Here is an 18,266-nt window from a genome sequence, read left to right as displayed (position 1 = left end):
AAATATTCGCTGATTAGTAGTTACTTACTTTTTAATAAAACATTGAATTGAGTGATTTTCTTCACTTGAAAATGAAATGAATTCCTTGCTGCAAGTTGCAACAAAACAACAAAAATATACTTTAATTAATATCTTCTTCATTTGATGATTAATTAATTAATTAAGTAATGAATGAATGAATTATATATTAATCTTGTTCATTTGTTGTTTATAGCTAATAGTGCATTACATAGAGAGTAAGAGATGGAGTTGGCAATGACATTCGACGAGGTTTCAATGGAACAGAGTAAGAGCTTTGTCTTCGCCCTTCAGGTACCTCACCTTCATTCAGATCTATATATTTTTATTCTAATTCAAATTACCAATTAATCAAGTGTTTGAGTTCAAGTAGTTAATTAGTTTCAATTAATATGCATTTGGGTTGGAACTGTTAAGGCCTGGAAAATTAATATATCACTCGTCTCCAGAGTTCGGCCTTGAGGTAAGTAAAGTATAGTCTCACTACTAAAAAAACAGTGATTTCGGACGGAATTTTCGGACGGATACGAGTTTGTCTGAATTTTTCGGACGGATTTGGGACGGTTTTAACGGAGCGAAATTTTCGTCCCAAATCCGTCCCAAAATCGTGTGAAAATTTTATGACATGTTCAAACAGTGTTTTTTCCCACGAATTTCGCACGGATTTCTTTAAAAAAAACAATTCTGTCCCAAAACCGTGTGAAATATTGAGACGGATTTCGGACGGCTAATATTTTTGAGGGTTTTAATTGGGAAAATTTCATCTCCCGCTTATATCTCACAAAATTTCCCTCGTGTGCTGCTCTCATGACCCTAAAATTTCATCTCCCTCTTTCATAACCCTAAAACCAACTTCAACATCAATTTCTCAGTGTGCTGCTCTTCAATCAACTTCTCCTGTGCTGCTCTTCAATCAATTTCTTCCAAAAACTTCTCAAGCTTGTCAATCAATCTCTCAAGCTATCCAAGGTTCACTTCTCTTCTCTTCAGATCTGAGGATTATCTGTATATTTTTTTTTTAATTTCTCAGTGTTTTCTTCAAAAAATCAAGCATGTTCCCATAAACTTGTACCTGATTCTTGGTTCAATTTTAGGGTTTATTTTGTTTTACTTATTAGGGTTTTTAGTGTGCTTAACTACCTATACTTGGATTCACGTTTGCTGTTGAAAATAATTGTGAGTTTTGTGCTTAATTGTGGGTTTTGTGTTGAAAATAATTGTGGGTTTATTTTTTGTTCACTTTTTTCTGTTGAAAGACTTGGATTCACTTTTAAGTTCTAAACTGTGGTTATAGATAATGCAGATAAATGCAGCCACTTTTTTAAGATGCTAGTAAGAAATAACCTGTTTGTGGTTGCGATCACAAAGCAATTATTGATATCGCGGTTAAATGTCATTGCAATGCAATTTTTATTAGTTGTGTTTTAAGTATAGAGAATTGAGAGAAATCTCATATTGCATAGACTGCAGAAAAAATACAAGTGTTTGAGCTATATATGCGGCTTACAGATCACAATAGCTAGCTAACTAAACTACTAACTAATAATAGTTACATCTACTGCTAACAGATGGATAACTGTCCTAATTGACTTTAGATGAAGTTAGTTGAATCTGACTAGCTTCTACATCCTTAATAGTACCCGGTGTTGATTCTTGGCGTTGTTGTTAGAGTGCTGCTACCGTGGTTGTTTTAGTGCTGAGTTTTCTTTGCTTTTTAGCCAATTTTGGTGCCTTTAGCAGCTGTGTATGGGGCGCTGCTTTGCTGCTGCTGTTTCTAGGTGCAGCTAGTGTGTTTGTGCAGCTAGAGTGCTGATGTTGTGGTTGTTAGTGTTTTTTTCTAGGTGGTTGTTCTTTCTAGAAGCAGTTAGTGTTTTTGTGCTGTTTTTTTCTTTTCTGTTTTGGTGTTTAAGTGTGTGTATCTCAGTTCTGTTTTTCTGTTGGCATACTTTTGGTGTTGTATTTTGGTAGCTAGATGATGTTGGGTGTTATATTTTTGGTGACACCTAGTTATAGATTATCTCCATTGGACATGATAATGATCACAGATTTTTTTTTAAGTTTTCAAGGGTTTACCAGCTGTGGCAGTAGTTCTGCAACTCAATACCTGGCTACGGACTATGGTTTTGCAATTAAGGAGAAGCAACCATCCTTATGGTGTCACAATTTTTCCATTGTTTACAATTAAATGCACTTTGTGTTTTGTCCTTCTTTAAAGAAATAAATTGCTCTTGCCCAATTTTAATTATCATGCATGTCATTGTTGAATTATTTTTAGCATCAATCAGAGTTTATGTTGATACTGGCGCTATAACATAGGAGAATTTGAAGAAATTTCCAGTGTTCTATTTAGTAAAAAACGATGTCAAATACTGGTTATAGCGATGCTAAATTTAGCTGCATTGGAAGGTATGAGTTGGTCTGGAGATTTTGAAATTTAGCATGTTAGGCACTCTAAAATTCAAGATAGTTGAAAGAATACACTAGATAGAGGTTAAGAATAAACTTTCAAAAAGTGGAATTTCAACTTATCATCCTAATTTTGTTTTGGTGCATTCTATAAGTTTAAAGGAATTTTTTACATAACTTGGTTGAACTATTGAAAAGTGAATCCAGTTTACCAACTGTTAGGCGCAAAACATGGCATAATTAGACTAGGGAGTAATAAATTACGGATCACGATTCATGTTTAAAGTGAATCTTCAATTGTAGACAGGTTGTGTATAGAAACTATGGACTATCATAGAGACTTAAAAATGAGAGGAAAAAACATGCATTGACATCACTAATTGCTGTAATGGTTTTATGTCTGGATTTCATTCATGCTATTAAAATGTAAATATTTCTAATAATTTTTTTTTTACTATGTTCAGCCTTGATATGTACATTATGCCATTTGTTTTTCTGGTGTGATTTTATTGTTAGTGCTGGTCTAATTGCCTAGGTTTGTTAGGTCTGTTTTGCTTGGGAATAAATTTGTCATTTAAAAAGAAAAGTTATTTAGGCAGTTAATCAAATTGTTGTTTTAGATGTCTGGAAGAGGTACTAACAGAGGTGGAAGGACTTTATCCTCTCGAGGCCGATACTCAACTGGTAAAGGGCTAATTGTTGTATAAGTTACACCTACTACACCATCTCCACAGGTATCTCTAAGTCAATCATTATCACATGCACAACCTACACCATCACCACACATAAACACTCTGAAGATGAAGGAATTGATCAAGAATGCCTTGAGATCAAGGGAGAAGGTAGATTCAGAGGTATGATGTATCAAAAGAGGAAAAACTATGCAGAAAATTCCGAATACTGGCCAAAGTACATCCCTGAGCCAATATGGAATCAATTAATACTTTATTGGGGATCCGATAAAAATTTTATGAATTTATCAGTGGCAAACATTGCAAATAGTGCCTCAACTCAAGGGAGCTCCATTCATACCGATGGTTCTATATCTATGGGTATATGTTTGTCTTGTGTTCGAGTACGTCATCTTTTGAACAAAGTATTACTCAAATTTCTGTTAATTTACTTTTGAGTATTGACTAGTGAACAATTTAGTCATGTTATTTTGTGATATTATGTGCTAGAACATTGAGCACATATATGAATCTAGTTTGTATAATTTTGTTTTAGACAATGAGCATTTGTTTACTCTTGAATTATTTTTTAATTTTATTTGAATCTATTATGTATTATTGAATATAATTTTAGGATTTCAATTTATTTTAAACTCATTAAAATAAATTAATTTTGTTGCAATTCTGTATAAAAAAAAGCATATAATCTCTCCCGAAAAGCGTGGTAAATATTTTAAGGTTCCTTAATTTCGTCCGAAAATCGTTGGAAAATTTGTCTGAACACTGTAGGAAATTAAACTTAATTCCGTCCGAAAACTGTAGGAAATTAAACTTAATTACGTCCGAAAACTGTAGGAAATTAAACTTAATTCCGTCCGAAATTCGTAGGAAATTGAACTTAATTCCGTCCGAAATGCGTCCGAAATCTATTCACATGTCCCACAAACATAATCGTGCGAAATCCGTCCCAAATATTTTTGGGACGAAATTTGGGACGGAATTATGATTTGCGACGCGGCTTTTTCGGACAACGCCTTATCCGTCCGAATTCCGTCCGAAAACACATTTCCGTCCGAATTCTGTGGGAAATGTCCGTAAATTCCGTCCCAAAACCGTCCGAAATTTCGTCCGAAAATGACATTTTTTTAGTAGTGTCTAGCCATGAATCGTTCCATCCAGAAATCGAACTCAGCTTCTCCCAACTCATCTCATAATAATTGAATGACTGCATTTCCATTCTCCGAGTATACGCAGACTGGGTTTCATGTGAAAAGTTTGTAGTTTGAACAATTTCTAATATTGATCTTCATGTTATGTCTTTTCAGGAACTTAAGAATCTGAGGCCTCAACTCTATTCTGCTGCAGACTACTGTGAAAAATCTTATCTCCGTAGTGATCAGAAAGAAATGTAAGATGTTTGATTCGTAATGAGATTTTTAGTTTGTTGTTTTAGAAGGCAATCTTAGCCCCTTCTTTCAACCTTTTTTTTTTTTTTTTGGAAATAATCAAAACTATTATATCGTAACACTGCTACAAACATTTGATTTTATGGGAGCACTTTGCCAGTTAATGTTATGGCTAAATTTTTCTATTGTACCACTCTTTAGGTATTTCAATAAATGTAATTTGTATGCTTTGCTTTATGTGGGTAGGACAAAATATAATTATGTGAATAAAGAAGCAGATATGTAAATTTAGAGTACTTAAACAATAGTAATTTAATTCGACGATTTCTGATGACTAAAATTTGAACGGTCTGAAGTGGTGACCAAAGAACACCAACTAACATTTGTTGTTGTTAATGTGACTTGTGGTGAGCACTGATTACCGATATCTGATATCAGCATTATTGTTTATATGCAAAAGTATTTGTTATTCTGATTCTTAAAATGTTGTCTCAATAGTGAAGCGTAAAATGGATGTTGTGGCATATCGTCATATCCTTAAAAGGACATGAACTTGTGTCCTTGAAATTTTTGTGACTATTTTAACAGCTTGTGGGAGAGATTATAAGCTCGTGCATCATCTGCTTACCGATAATTATTGTGTATTTGACCTGTATGGATTTCAGTGTACTTGACAACATGAAAGATTATGCTGCAAGAGCTCTTGTCAATGCTGTTGATCATCTTGGGACTGTAGCCTGCAAGTTAACTGATCTTCTTGAGCAGCAAACATTGGATGTTTCAACCATGGACTTGAAGATCTGTACTCTAAATCAGGTTACAACAAAAACGTTAGAGATGTCATGTTAAACTAGGTATTTCTAATGGAGTTGAAGTGACATGTTTCATATTTGCTTGCTACATGCAGAGACTTCTTACATGCCGAGTATACACAAACAAAGAGGGGGTTCGGCAACAGCAGTTGTTGGCTATTATTCCTAGACATCACAAGCACTACATTTTGCCAAGTAGGCTTAACTGCTATAACTTTTCTCCATAAGTAGTTATTGACACCAGACTGTGAATTTTGTTTTTACTTATGGTTCTTGTTCATTTCTGTTGCACAATGCAAACTAGATTCGGTCAATAAAAAGGTACATTTCCGTCCATACAAACAGACTGATGCAAAACAAAATTCATTTAGAACCAGAAATCGTCCTCAACCATCAGATGTGTAGTTGGGAAAACTCTGTCGCTTGTCCTAATGTTTGTTCCCCACACCCCACCCCTCAGGTTTGTTGGTAAGTGATGGACATTATTTTCTTCAACTAAATGTGTATTGTTGTACTTAGGTACCCCTGTTGCAAAAACTCTTTCATGGCATCTAGCATCAGAAACTAAGTCGACCTTAAAAAAGCGAAGTTCACATGCTTCAAAAAAGTAAATTTTTAATTTGAGGCTGCACATGGCTGTTGCTCTATTTATTTTTCTCTTTTACCATTGATGGCATCATTATTGCACAAAGTTGCAGAGTGTTGTTTTAATACGTTACTGTTGGCAAATGGAGGGACCCACCATTGCATGTGTGAATAAAAGAATGAATAAAATACACCGAAAGTTAAATGACCGAAAGTTTTTGGCATTTGACAGCAATACATGTTTGAAAAGCATGGCAATTGTTGGTGAACATTGTTGGGTACCTACTACATAGTGCAATTGTTGGTGAATAATTGGTAGTAGGTAATTGGTAGTAGGTGAGGCAATGACTTTGCACCCCTATAAATAGCTTGCTTGCAAACCATTGTAATTACAACACAGAACAACAACAACAACACAAATATATTACATCAGTAGAGAGTTTAGAAAAACTCAGTGTGAGAATTTTAGGAGAAAATTCCTGGGTGTAATTGGGTTGTGGGTAGTGAGAGTTTGTGAGTGTTTGTAAACACATATATTTCCTTTATTAAAAAGATCTGCAGCAGCAGTCCGGAGAGTAGGCATTATTGGCCGAACTTCGTTAACAATCTTGTGTGTTGTTATTCCGCATTTATTCCACTTCTACTTAATCTGACCATGGGGAAATTGTGCGTAGTTTCCTAACAACTGGTATCAGAGCTCCTGGCTCGGTATCTCTGTTATTTTTGGCAAAAGTACTATTCGTGAATAATAATTCACGTGAATAGTAATTTTCGTGAATAGTGAAAATTTGGTCAGTGTTACCAATTTGTTCACGGAGGTGTTCTAAAACACAGTGGTTCACAAAATTTGTCAAAGAATATCCAGAGGAGGTTAGATTCAAGTGGGAGTTATGGCTGCAGACGAAGGAAAGGTGAAAATTGAAAAGTTCGATGGTGCGGACTTTGGCTTTTGGAAGATGCAGATCGAAGATTATTTGTATCAGAAAAAGCTACATCAACCTCTCACAGAAAAGAAACCAGAATCGATGAAGGATGATGAGTGGAACCTTCTCGATAGACAAGCACTTGGTGTTGTGCGATTGTCGTTATCTCGAAATGTTGCTTTTAACATAGCAAAAGAGAAAACCACCGCTGGTCTTATGAAGGCTCTTTCTAGCATGTACGAAAAGCCTTCAGCATCAAATAAAGTTCATTTGATGAGGCGGTTGTTTACACTTCGGATGACAGAAGGCGCATCAGTGGCGCAACATATCAATGAACTTAATATTGTCACAACCCAATTAAGTTCAGTTGGTATCGAATTTGACGATGAGGTACGAGCATTGATACTTTTGTCATCCCTACCAGATAGTTGGAGTGCTACCGTCACAGCTGTGAGTAGCTCCTCGGGAAGCAAAAAGATGAAATTTGATGATGTTCGTGATCTGGTACTCAGTGAAGAGATCCGACGGAGAGAGTTGGGTGAATCTTCATCCTCTTCAGTATTGCATACAGAGTCAAGAGGAAGAAATTCAACCAGAGGAAATGGACGTGGTAAATCAAAGGCCAGACAATCCAAATCCAGAAATCATCGTAGTTCTCAGAACTCGAAATCTATCGACTGTTGGAATTGTGGAAAGACGGGACACTTCAAAAATCAGTGTAGGCTCCCAGCAAAGAATCAAGAGGCTAAAGATGAGGCAAATGTTGCTTCCACCTCAGGAGGAGGTGACGCGTTGATATGTTCTTTGGAGAGCAAGGAAGAGTCTTGGGTGTTAGACTCTGGAGCGTCTTTTCATGCTACTTCCCAGAAAGAATTCTTCAAGAATTATGTCCCCGGTAACCTTGGTAAAGTTTACCTTGGAAATGAACAATCTTGTAAGGTTGTGGGTAAAGGTGAAGTTAAGATTAAGTTGAATGGGTCTGTATGGGAATTGAAAAATGTCAGACATATTCCCGACCTCACGAAAAACTTAATCTCCGTAGGCCAGTTGGCTGACGAAGGCTACACAACAGTCTTCCACGGTGATGACTGGAAGATTTCAAAAGGTGCAATGACCATAGCTCGCGGTAGAAAGAGTGGTACTCTTTACAAGACAGCTGGAGCATGCCATTTGATTGCAGTTGCAACAAATGAAAATCCTAATCTATGGCACAAGAGATTAGGCCATATGAGTGAAAAGGGGATGAAGGTTATGCACTCAAAAGGAAAACTACCAAGTCTTCGGTCAATAGAAATTGACATATGTGAAGACTGTATACTTGGAAAGCAGAAGAGAGTCAGCTTTCAGACAAGTGGAAGAACCCCAAAGAAGGAGAAACTTGAGCTTGTTCACTCTGATGTTTGGGGTCCAACAACTGTCCCATCCATTGGTGGGAAGCATTACTTCGTGACTTTTATCGATGATCACTCTAGGAAGGTATGGGTATACTTTCTGAAACATAAGTCTGAAGTATTTGAAGCTTTCAAGAGATGGAAAGCCATGGTGGAAAATGAGACAAGTTTGAAGATCAAAAAGCTCAGAACCGACAATGGTGGTGAATATGAAGACACCAAATTCAAGAAGTTTTGCTATGAGCACGGGATCAGAATGGAAAGAACTGTGCCAGGCACTCCCCAACATAATGGTGTAGCTGAGCGTATGAATAGAACATTGACTGAGAGAGCCAGAAGCTTGCGTGTGCAGTCAGGCTTACCAAAGAACTTCTGGGCAGAAGCAGTCAACACATCAGCTTACTTAATCAACCGAGGTCCATCGGTGCCATTGGAGCATAAAATACCAGAAGAGGTATGGAGTGGAAAAGAGGTAAAACTCTCACATCTTAGAGTTTTCGGCTGTGTAGCATATGTGCATATTAGTGATCAAGGTAGAAATAAACTTGATCCCAAATCCAAGAAGTGCACTTTCATCGGTTATGGTGAAGATGAGTTTGGCTACCGCCTCTGGGATGATGAAAACAAAAAGATGGTTCGCAGTAGAGATGTGATCTTCAATGAAAGAGTGATGTACAAAGACAGGCATAACACAACCACCAACGACTCAGGATTGAGCGAGCCTGTTTATGTAGAGATGGATGATGTTCCAGGAAGTCCCACAGATGAGATTCCCCAATCAGAGGAATTGGCAGAATCAAGCATCAGACAACCGTCTGACACACCAGTGCATCCTACTCCAGTTCCTGAATTAAGAAGGTCTTCTAGACTTCGTGTTCCAAACAGCAGATACATAAACTACATGTTGTTAACTGATGGAGGAGAGCCTGAAGATTATGATGAAGCATGTCAGACCACGGATGCTAGTAAGTGGGTGCTTGCCATGAAAGACGAAATGAAGTCTTTGATCTCCAATCAGACATGGGAACTAGCTAAGTTACCCAAGGGAAAGAAGGCACTTCACAACAAATGGGTGTATCGAGTAAAGGAGGACCATGATGGCTCTAAGAGATACAAAGCCCGACTAGTGGTCAAAGGATTCCAGCAGAAAGAAGGAATTGACTACACCGAGATTTTTGCTCCAGTGGTGAAGCTCAATACTATCAGGTCTGTCTTAAGTATTGTTGCCAGCGAAAATCTCTATCTTGAGCAGTTAGATGTGAAGACTGCATTTCTTCATGGAGACTTAAATGAGGAGATATACATGCACCAACCAGAAGGATTCTCAGAAAAAGGGAAAGAGAATATGGTGTGCAGGTTAAAGAAGAGCTTGTATGGCCTGAAACAAGCTCCAAGGCAGTGGTATATGAAGTTTGAAAGCTTCATGCACAAGGAAGGTTTCCAGAAGTGCAATGCCGACCATTGTTGCTTCTTCAAGAGATATAAGTCAAGTTATATCATTTTGCTATTTTATGTTGATGATATGTTAGTAGCAGGCTCAGACATTGATGAGATCAAAAACTTGAAGATGCAATTGTCAAAAGAGTTTGACATGAAGGATTTAGGTCAGGCAAAGAAAATTCTTGGTATGCAAATCACGAGAGATAAGCAAAAAGGAGTTTTGCAGTTATCTCAAGCAGAGTACATCAACCGTGTTTTGCAAAGATTCAACATGGGCGATGCCAAATCGGTTAGCACACCGTTGGCAAGTCATTTTCGCCTATCTCAAGAACAATCACCTCAGACGGAGGAAGAAAAAGAACTCATGGCCAGGATTCCATATGCTTCAGCAATTGGAAGTTTGATGTACGCAATGGTCTGTACGAGGCCAGACATTGGCCATGCAGTGGGAGTTATTAGCAGGTTTATGTCAAATCCAGGTAAAGCTCATTGGGAAGCGGTTAAATGGATTTTGAGGTATCTAAGAGGCACCACAGAGAAATGTTTGTACTTCAGCAAAGGAGAGATAAAAGTAGAAGGCTACGTAGATGCAGACTTTGCTGGTGAAGTTGATCACCGAAGAAGTACAACTGGTTATATATTTACTGTTGGTACTGGAGCAGTTAGTTGGATGTCGCAAATACAAAAGATTGTCGCTTTATCCACTACAGAGGCTGAGTATGTAGCAGTAACAGAAGCTAGCAAAGAATTGATATGGCTTCAAGGATTGTTAACAGAGTTAGGATTCATGCAGGAGAAATGTGCTTTGTACAGTGATAGTCAGAGTGCGATACATCTGGCAAGGAATTCAGCATTTCATTCGAGAACAAAGCACATAGGTCTTCGTTATCACTTCATCAGATCTCTTCTTGAGGATGAGGTTCTAACATTGATCAAAATTCAAGGAAGTAAGAATCCCGTAGATATGTTAACAAAGGTGGTGACTATCGACAAACTGAAGTTGTGCTCAACTTCAGTTGGCCTGTTAGAATAAGAGACCAGAGAAGGATGCTGCATGATCGAGGTGTGAAGACCGATTGAAATCAGTCTTCAAGTGGGAGATTGTTGGCAAATGGAGGGACCCACCATTGCATGTGTGAATAAAAGAATGAATAAAATACACCGAAAGTTAAATGACCGAAAGTTTTTGGCATTTGACAGCAATACATGTTTGAAAAGCATGGCAATTGTTGGTGAACATTGTTGGGTACCTACTACATAGTGCAATTGTTGGTGAATAATTGGTAGTAGGTAATTGGTAGTAGGTGAGGCAATGACTTTGCACCCCTATAAATAGCTTGCTTGCAAACCATTGTAATTACAACACAGAACAACAACAACACAAATATATTACATCAGTAGAGAGTTTAGAAAAACTCAGTGTGAGAATTTTAGGAGAAAATTCCTGGGTGTAATTGGGTTGTGGGTAGTGAGAGTTTGTGAGTGTTTGTAAACACATATATTTCCTTTATTAAAAAGATCTGCAGCAGCAGTCCGGAGAGTAGGCATTATTGGCCGAACTTCGTTAACAATCTTGTGTGTTGTTATTCCGCATTTATTCCACTTCTACTTAATCTGACCATGGGGAAATTGTGCGTAGTTTCCTAACAGTTACACATCCACTTTTGCAGAACCAAGGACGCAAAATTCTCTGCCAAGACCACTGGAGTTTTCCACCTTACAGGTTTGTTGTTGAATAATTGTGTCCCTGGTATTTGTTGATTGGGTTTTATTCTCTGTTTTTCTTTTATTTCTTGATATGATTTAGTTTCCTTAGACAGTGGGACTCATAGCTGTGACCTCTCAATCCATAAGATTTTTGGACTCCCTTTTATATAGTAAATATATTTGTTTTGTATCGTCAAATTATATGAGACCGTCTTTTCATCATTTTTAGTTGGTATCTAGAAGACTAGCCTTGCTGCAGTTGGTTTTCACTTCTTTGATTTCGGGGCATTTATGTTAGTTTTGCAAGAGTGGACTAAACGGATTGAGGTTTATTGTTATTTCTTTTGGGAAAAGACTCTTGTAAAAATCATTAAGGGGCTGTTTGGTTGAGGAGAAGATGGGACGAGAGAAGTTGAAGGGAGAGAGAAAGGAGAGAAGTGTCCCATCAAAGCTGTTTGGTGGGGGGAAGAAATAGGGGAGAGAGATCAAAAATCAGTGGACCCCACGTCAATATTCCTTCTCTCCATGGATGCGAAGAAAGGGGAGGAGCTGTTGTTATTTTAGACATTTCTCAATTTTGCCCTTGCTTAGATAACAGTAACATAGACCATCTTGTTGTTTTTGAAAGGCTAAATAACATTGTTTTTTTTTTGTATGACCAAATAACAAATAATCTTTAGAAAAAAACATACGATTTGATAAAACCAGTGAAAATAAATAGTGTGAAAATCTAGTAATATATTTTTTTTGATAAAACTGTAATGAATTGATTTAATTAATTGACTACGTAAAACTATTTTAAACAATTAATTAAGAAGTAGTCTAATTTCTGTGTAAAAATAATCAATTTAATTTCTTAATTAAATTAGAATAAAAAAACTGCATTAATTTGTATATGAAATCAAAAAAAGTATATATGAAATTAAATTACTAAGATAATAAATTGTATTAGTTTTTTTAATATAAGGATATTTTAGTCTTTTCAAAAATTAAACACACTTCTCTCTCTTCTATTTCTCTCTTTCTTCTCATGTACCAAATAATATATCAAATCTACTCTATTTCTCATATATTTCTCTCTTTTCAAACTCTTTCTCACATTTTTCTCTCTTCACACTTTCTTTTCACAACCAAACACACCCTAAGAGACAAGACTTCTTTGCTGTATTCTAATTATCAGCTTTTGGCATGTTAAGCTCTGGTTTTAGGGGTGTTGATTATACGATTTAGCTACCTTAGACTAGATTCGCAGATGTCATCTTTCTCATTTGTTTTGGGGATTCCATTTTATTCACCACTTGTATATATTTGTTTTGAATCATCAAACAATCATATATTAGATCTTAATCAGTTTCAAGCACATCAAATAATTCAGTTCAATTGGGCAACCAATGTTTGTTTTTTCCACTATAAAAATAATAGCTTAGTTGCATGCCTGCAGATAATGAAGAGGTTACACGGTTGAAACCTTCAGCATCGAACAACCACGTACCAAATGGAGTGCCTACTTCTGGTGCTGCCAGCCAAACACTCGGTGTCACAGGAAGGGTAATGTCATATTCATCAGCAAGTTCAAATGTTGTTCCATGCTTAATAAAATAGTCAAACTGTGATTATATTAACCCATTTTTCGCAATTTTTTGCATGTTTTTTAAACTGATAATATTTTGTCATTTATTCTTTTTTAGTGCTTTTGCTATGTAACATTTTTTAGTGATGTTATTGATGATTCTGTCTGCAGGATGCATTAGAGGGTTTCAGACCATTGACAACATTTGGGTCCTTTGACAATCTAAATGTACATGAGACTATCCATGTTCCTAGTCGCAGCAAAAGTGTGCTATCAAGTTTTTTTGTCAAGCAAAGATCTGCAAAATTGCGAGCCGGCTCTGTCTCATAAATACCTCTCCAGGCAAATGCTAGCCATTCTGTTTTGTGACAGATTTTGACAGAAGAGTTAAGAAAACACTTAAATCTACTCAATTGCATTATGCCCTATCCATTCACTATGCGTCCACAAATGCCCAAAATTACTTGATTTTTTTCTTCGTTTAGTAAATCAAAGTATCCCGCGCATAACTGCGGACTAGAATTACTTTATTTTATATTTGTAGTTTATGCCTTTGAATAATGGCAGTGCATAATAATTGTATAGTAAGGCGAGCCAGTAGCCCCAAAGTAATGATGATCAAAAATAGAATCTTCTGCTTGCTAGATTACCCAAGGCAACCATATATACATCTGAATTACAATCCATATACACTGATACACACACTATTTGGGCACAGCTTGACTTATGATGTATTTGTGCCACAAAACTATAACATTTTCAGTAAAAAATGTTGTACTAAAATAAATGTAATTTTTCAGTTTTCAATATAATAGTAATATATATTTTTTCCAATTGTACTCTATTATATTATTTTCATCACTTCTAAGGTATTATATTACATTTTGATGATAATGGTGGATAAAGAAATGTTTAACCAACTTAATTTCAATATAACCATCTTAATGTCACTCTAATCTTTACAAGCATCAACAGAAAGGTGAATTTGATTAAAATTTTATAATTTCATGAATCATTTTGGAATTGCTAATGAAAGGAACTAGATTGATGCGATCTTATAATTTTAAGGACCAATTTAGATATTTGTTGAAAAAGTCACAAATTATAATTAAAAACTTACTTGTATTATTCCTTTTTGAATGATTTTTTTTTTTTTGAAGGATCCTTTTTGAATGATATATATACATGAATTACTCATGTATATTACTCATGATATATATCCATGATATATATCCATGAATTACGCACTAATAAGCTTGGGTGGAGAAAAAAATACAAAGAAGGGGAAATCGGTTGCCATACAATCACCTGGCTCGAACAAAAACCCCATTAAAAAACCACCCGAAAACAAAAGGAACAACCCACAAGAGTCGTGACGCAAAGATATACAAGAGAAAACCCTCCAGCATACCCCTGCGTCAACACCCGAGGCACCCAAAAGCAACTAAACCACCAAAAAATCTGCCAAGCAACAGCAGCAGGAAAAAACAGACTCGCCTAAGATGGAAGGACAAAACGCAGCAAGGGTGCCACCGGAACCGGGAAAAAAGCAAAGGGAAAAACACAGCCTGCCAACCACCTGATGCCTCACAACCAAACCACACCAAAAAACAAACAAGACAGAGCCAAACACAGCAGCACCCAAGCAGAACACAGCAGCTACAGCCTACAGCACATCACAGACAGCCCGTAAAACAACAGCAGACGAACTGCTAAACAACCACAGTAAAATACGCCGCTGCTCTCACAGACAGAAGGACTGCAACAGCACCAAAACCTGCTAGCCAATGCACAATCAGGACCTGCTAGGTTGTCTGCTAAGGCACCATTGAGGGTTCCAACACCACTCGAAGAAAAGACAAACCCGCAAACTCATCCTACACATAATCCATTTCCAGGCCAGCACTTTAACCTCTTCCACAATACCATACACCTCAACATTAACATTCTTAAAGACTTTATCATTCCTTGATTTCCACAAAGCCCAGATAGTTGCAAGCCAAACCACCCCCTTTCCCGTTTTAACCTTCTTGATGCTTTCACCCCCATTCCAACACTCCCAATGAACAAAAAGATTCGGAGGAATAATAAAAAAGGAGTCCCACCACCTCATAAGCTTAAGCCAAACCGCGCTAGCCACATGACAGTGAACAAAGAAATGGGTAACGGATTCAACCACACTATCACACAAAGCACACGTTTGCCTAACCTCCGGCCCAAGCACATTCCTCAACGAAAGGTTAGCCATTGTTGGAATGCGATTAAGCATGGCCTTCCAAGCGAAAGCCATCACCTTCGAAGGCACCGGACACTTCCACAACTTATCAAAGACTCTCTTTTCCTCCTCCCTCCATAAAACCACATCAAGAACTAACCCCACCAACTTCAAATAAGCCGAGTTCACCGTGAAAGCTCCGGAGTCATCTAGCTTCCACACCCAAACATCCTCTTGATTAGATAAACTCACACTTGCCAAGTCCTCCTTGAGGTTAACAAGAACCTCCTCTTCCCACATAAATAAATGTCTTCTCCACATAAAATTCCATTCCATACCTAACTCGGACATCAATCCCATCTCTCCCACCTTAGCCTCCTTTTGATCCGAAATAGAGAAAAGCCTAGGATACCTACTCCGGAGGCTATTCTCACCAATCCAAATGTCGGTCCAAAAGCGCGTAGAAAACCCATTACCCACTTTCCGCCCAACACTCGAATTGAACCAATTGGGCTCACCAAAATCACCTAACTTAACAAGCTCCTTCCACCAAGGAGAGGGGGAACTAGCCCCCCTATTAAGGCCTTCCTCCAACAAACCCTCCACACACATACCATATCTAGCCTTCAAAACCTCTTTCCATAACGCCATCTCTCCATCCAACAACCTCCACCGCCACTTAGCCAAGAGACTAACATTCATGATCCGGATGTCCTTCACCCCCAAACCCCCATTCCTCTTGTTTTGACAAACTGAATCCCATTTTACCCAACTAATCTTGTTCCCACCTCCCACACATTCGCAAAGAAATTCTCTTTGGATACGGACAATCCTCTTCCACACATTCACCGGTAATTTAAGAAACGACAAAAAGAAGATAGGAATTGCATTAAGAACCGCATTCAAAAGCACAATTCTACCGCCAAAGCTAATATATATATGCCCCCAAGAATTCAACTTCCCACTTAAACTTTCCACCAACGGCTCCCATGTTGACATACTCCTAGAGTTAGCACCCACCGGGAGGCCCAAATACTTAAACGGGAGAGCTCCTTCACTACAACTCAAAAAGTTACAAGCCATGCCCATAAAGTCACTCTCGACATTAATCCCTATCAAAGAGCTTTTGAAAAAATTTATCTTGAGACCCGACACCATCTCAAAACCCCTAAGAATAGCTTTTAGGGCCCGAAGATTTTCCACCGTTGGTTTTCCAATACAAAGGGTGTCATCCACATATTGTAAGTGAGAAACCACCAACCCATTATCACCAAAAGAGAAACCTTGGAACAAATTGCGATCCACCGCATTCCCCATCAAACCACTAAAGCCTTCCGCCACCAACAAAAACAAAAACGGCGCAAGAGGATCTCCTTGCTTGAGGCCCCGATGAATACAAAATTCCTCCGTTGGACTCCCGTTCACAAGAATAGACATTGAACCACCAAACACACAAGCTTTCATCCAATTCACCCACTTCTCACACATCCCAACCCTCCTCATCATATACTCCAAAAGCCCCAATTTACCGAGTCATAAGCCTTTTCAAAGTCAACTTTTAAAATAATACAATCTTGTTTTGCTTTCTTGGCATAGTCCACCAACACATTCACCACCAAAACCCTATCTACCAAATGTCTACCTTTAAGGAACGCCGATTGAGATGGAGAGATAATAGAGTTCATGACACTAGAAAGCCTCCTAGCCAACACCTTTGCCAATAATTTATATCAGCAACCTAAAAGAGATATTGGCCTAAAATCCTTCAACTCCAAAGGGGATGACACTTTAGGGATAAGAGTGACAAAGAACGCCAACATACCCTTCGGCAAAACCTCATTAGCATGGAATTGATCGAACATAATCCGAACCTCATCCTTAATCAAGTACAAAAATTCCTTGATAAAGAAAAAATTAAAACCATCCGGCCCCGGACTTTTATCACCATCACTATCACGAACCACCGCCTCCATTTCCAACAAGGAAAAAGGAGCCACCAAAATATCATTCTCGGTCTCATTTAAAGTGCTAAACTCCACTCCATCCAACTTCGGACGGTTCCACCAATCATCCGCAAAATGATCCTTGAAGTAGTTCACAACCTTTCTTCTAACATCAATGGGAGACACCACCCAACTCTCCCCATCCTTAAGCGCCTTGATAGAATTCCGACTCTTGCGAGAGTTAACGCATTTATGGAAAAATTTAGAATTCGCATCTCCCTCCTTAAGCCATTTAGATCTAGACCTTTGGGCTATTAAAGCATCCTTGGCCTTTAGGATCCTCCATAACTCCTCAAATTTAAGCTTCCGGAGGTCCACCTCCCGGTCAGATAACACACCTTCCTCCCCTTTCTCATCGAGACCCTTTATCTCCTCCACCAACCTCTCTACCCTCTCTTCCATACCCCCGTACTCCTCTTCGCTCCACGCCTTAATACAAGGTTTAAGGCCCTTTAATTTTTCTTTTAGAACAAAACTCATCCACCCCGAGACATTTTGGTTCCTCCAAGCCTCTTTGACCACCCTTTTAAAGTCTTGATGTTGAAGCCAAAAGTTATTGAATCGGAACGGTGAAGGTCCCCAATTCCAACCTCCATTTTTAAGAACCAAAGGGCAATGATCCGAGACATCTCGAGGCAACACCCAAAGCGCATTATGTCAATATTGAAGTTGATCTTTGAAATTGTATGATCATATCAGCCTAGCCTCTACATTATCAATATCCTAAAATGATTCATGAAATAACACAGGCCATAAAGCTCTTTCACTCAATCCACACAAGACCTCATTCGGACTCGATCTTTCAATTAATTGAAATCCAAATTCCATAGCAAGAAAAGAGAATCTCATACATGGTTGTAACACAGGCCATGATGTTCCTACTATAGCCATTTTTAAGTAAAGAAAATTAATTTTAGTAAAAAAATCAAAACTCATCTCATCTATCTATCATTTTCTCTACTTACTACTACAAGACACTCCTGAGTCTACGTCACCGTATTTCTAGTGTATTATTATCGTTATTTCATTATTCTGTGAAATACTATTTGGAAATTATGTGGCAATAACCACATAATAAAGCTATGTCATCTTGTTCAAAAAATAAAGCTATGTCATTTT

General features: G+C 37.8%; 1 protein-coding gene across 1 annotated transcript; it reads left to right on the top strand.

Annotated features, from left to right (window-relative positions):
* The first annotated feature begins 134 nt into the window (after positions 1-134).
* On the top strand, positions 135-13,763 carry LOC146903849 (protein ABIL1-like). The gene is made up of 9 exons (XM_085723411.1): positions 135-312; positions 4,421-4,503; positions 5,167-5,317; positions 5,409-5,508; positions 5,618-5,708; positions 5,831-5,920; positions 11,323-11,375; positions 12,801-12,907; positions 13,101-13,763. The coding sequence occupies exons 1-9, from the start codon at positions 244-246 to the stop codon at positions 13,257-13,259; spliced, it is 903 nt and encodes a 300-aa protein (XP_085579537.1). The 5' UTR covers positions 135-243; the 3' UTR covers positions 13,260-13,763.
* The last annotated feature ends 4,503 nt before the right edge of the window (positions 13,764-18,266 follow it).

This window comes from Medicago sativa, chromosome 7, assembly GCF_051527215.1.
Source record: "Medicago sativa cultivar Bolivia chromosome 7, Bolivia_mono, whole genome shotgun sequence".
NCBI lineage: Eukaryota > Viridiplantae > Streptophyta > Magnoliopsida > Fabales > Fabaceae > Medicago > Medicago sativa.
This window is presented reverse-complemented; position numbering and strand designations above follow the sequence as displayed.

Bases quoted from the DNA above. Each gene is read 5' to 3' on its own strand.
- LOC146903849 (XM_085723411.1), top strand. From the start codon at position 244: ATGGAGTTGGCAATGACATTCGACGAGGTTTCAATGGAACAGAGTAAG. The intron at 5,318-5,408 runs GTTACAACAAAA...TGCTACATGCAG, and splicing joins AGATCTGTACTCTAAATCAG to AGACTTCTTACATGCCGAGT. The intron at 5,509-5,617 runs GTAGGCTTAACT...AATGCAAACTAG, and splicing joins CAAGCACTACATTTTGCCAA to ATTCGGTCAATAAAAAGGTA.